The sequence below is a fragment of the Etheostoma spectabile genome, chromosome 16 (genome assembly GCF_008692095.1).
Source record: "Etheostoma spectabile isolate EspeVRDwgs_2016 chromosome 16, UIUC_Espe_1.0, whole genome shotgun sequence".
NCBI classification, from domain to species: domain Eukaryota; kingdom Metazoa; phylum Chordata; class Actinopteri; order Perciformes; family Percidae; genus Etheostoma; species Etheostoma spectabile.
The window spans coordinates 10580089-10582479 of NC_045748.1; the positions used below are offsets into that span (position 1 = coordinate 10580089).

The window sequence follows — 2391 nt, forward strand, 5'->3', positions numbered from 1 at the left end:
AGATGTCTCACTCTGGAGCTAAAACAGAGACCCAAACACACAGGATGAAAACAGGAGCTGCAGATATGTGCAGTACAACAAAAATATGGTGTTTTTGGAAAATGAAACTATGTAAACCTCTTCTGGTACAGCCTCAAAATACAACTATGAACCTGAAAATGAGCAGAATATGGGCGCTTTAAAGATGCATTTGAGTTGCATCATGGGAAATGAAGGACCCTGTGTTTTTTTGGCGTCTGCTGGTTTCGACTGCACTTTTTAAAACTCTTGAGTCTCGTGAGTCCCCCAAATTCTCAAATGTGAGAATTTGTTGCTTGTAGTTGTCATATAAGATCGTCAATGGAATATTTTGGGGTTTGGGACCAAAAGACATTTTAAAAATGTCATTAATTCACTATTTCTTGATATTTCATAGACTAAATGATTAATCAAATAATCAAGGACATAATCGTCACATAAGTCAACAATATCCAATAGCTGCAGCCCTAACTCAGGGTTGTAAATATAAAACCCTTTTAAGTCGAGGTCCTCTCTCCGTCTCTGTGGATTTACCAAAGGCTCTGCTTGTTTCTTTTTATCTAATTGTATTCATAAAACAGAAGAGGGTTGCTCAACGGTTTTTCCTGAGTTACACAGTTCAACAGCTCCCCCGCCAGGTTGTTACGCTGTGTTACAAGTGGAACAACATATGTGATACAGCAAAGTAGAGCTGGGCAATAAATCAATATTATATCAATATCGTGATATGAGACTAGCTAGTGTCTTAGATTTTGGATTTCGAAGTAAGTGTTGTCTTTTCCTGATTATAAAGACTGCTTTACAGTAAAGTGATGTCATTTTCTGAACTTACCAGACTGTTTTATTATTTGCCTTTAAGCAATTAGTCATTATATCCACATTACTGATGATTATTTATCAAAAATCTCATTGTGTGAGTATTTTCTGAAAGCACCAATAGTCAACACTACAGTATCGAAGTATTTGGTCAAAAATATTGTGATATTTAATTTTCTCCATATTACCCAACTACAGCAAAGACTGATCTGTGACCAAAGCAAAAATCATGCAGACTATTTATTAAACACACCTGCCATCTGTTGGTTTCAGTTAATATTTCTACTCAATGACAGGGCTCAGAAACATGCAGTCATACCTGCGGCTGGTCTTCTTCTCTCGCTCCTCTTCACCGGGATCGGTGGTTTTCCCTGCACCTTTGTCTCTCTTTAGTTTGTTACTGATGAGAGCTTTCATCCTCTCTTTCTCATCTGAGTCATACTCTTCCTCTGCATCCATGTCACCTTCAACGTCATCATCGCTCGCATCGTCTGTCTGGAAGACAGAACGCAAAGAAATTTACAGATCAGAGAAATTCAACTCTGGGAACTTTGTTTTGGAACAAAAGAGACTTTAGGGTGTGCGACGTACCTTCGCTGTATCGCCTGGTGTCCCCTTCTTTTTTTTTCTTTTAAAGATAGGACAAAGAAAAAGGACAAGGATTAGAAAGCGCCTTTTTTTGCGCACAGGCGTAAGTTCCCCCCCCCCAGCTAATGGTTTTCCTTCCCCTAGAACTATCAATAAAAACATCATGATGTGTATTGTAAATAACATAATGATTTATACTTAAATATCTGGCTAAGTAGTAAAACAATCCAAACCCCAAAAAATCTCAGTAAGGAACAGGGAGACCAGGGACAGTCAGGTGTAGGGTCTCAGGTAAGGAACAGGGAGACCAGGGACAGTTACGTGTAGAGTCTCAGGTAAGGAACAGGGAGACCAGGGACAGTCAGGTGTAGAGGCTAAGGTAAGGAACAGGGAGACCAGGGACAGTCAGGTGTAGAGTCTCAGGTAAGGAACAGGGAGACCAGGGACAGTCAGAGGTAGAGTCTCAGGTAAGGAACAGGGAGCCCAGGGACAGTCAGGTGTAGAGGCTCAGGTAAGGAACAGGGAGACCAGGGACAGTCAGAGGTAGAGTCTCAGGTAAGGAACAGGGAGACCAGTGACAGTTAGAGGTAGAGTCTCAGGTAAGGAACAGGGAGCCCAGGGACAGTCAGGTGTAGGGTCTCAGGTAAGGAACAGGGAGACCAGGGACAGTCAGAGGTAGAGGCTCAGGTAAGGAACAGGGAGCCCAGGGACAGTCAGGTGTAGGGTCTCAGGTAAGGAACAGGGAGCCCAGGGACAGTCAGGTGTAGAATCTCAGGTAAGGAACAGGAAGACCAGGGACAGTCAGGTGTAGAGTCTCAGGTAAGGAACAGGGAGCCCAGGGACAGTCAGGTGTAGGGTCTCAGGTAAGGAACAGGGAGACCAGGGACAGTCAGAGGTAGAGTCTCAGGTAAGGAACAGGGAGACCAGGGACAATGTTACAGTCTCCATGCTACACTAATGATAGCATTA

General features: G+C 42.9%; 1 protein-coding gene across 1 annotated transcript in view; it reads right to left on the reverse strand.

Annotated features, from left to right (window-relative positions):
* cwc27 (CWC27 spliceosome associated cyclophilin) overlaps positions 1-2391 on the reverse strand; it is a 31518-nt gene that overhangs the window by 24183 nt on the left and 4944 nt on the right. The window contains exons 9-10 of the mRNA XM_032539658.1: positions 1426-1462; positions 1154-1329 (exon numbers count right to left, since the gene is read on the reverse strand). Coding sequence (XP_032395549.1) covers positions 1154-1329; positions 1426-1462 — 213 coding nt within the window. The remainder of the gene's footprint in view (positions 1-1153; positions 1330-1425; positions 1463-2391) is intronic.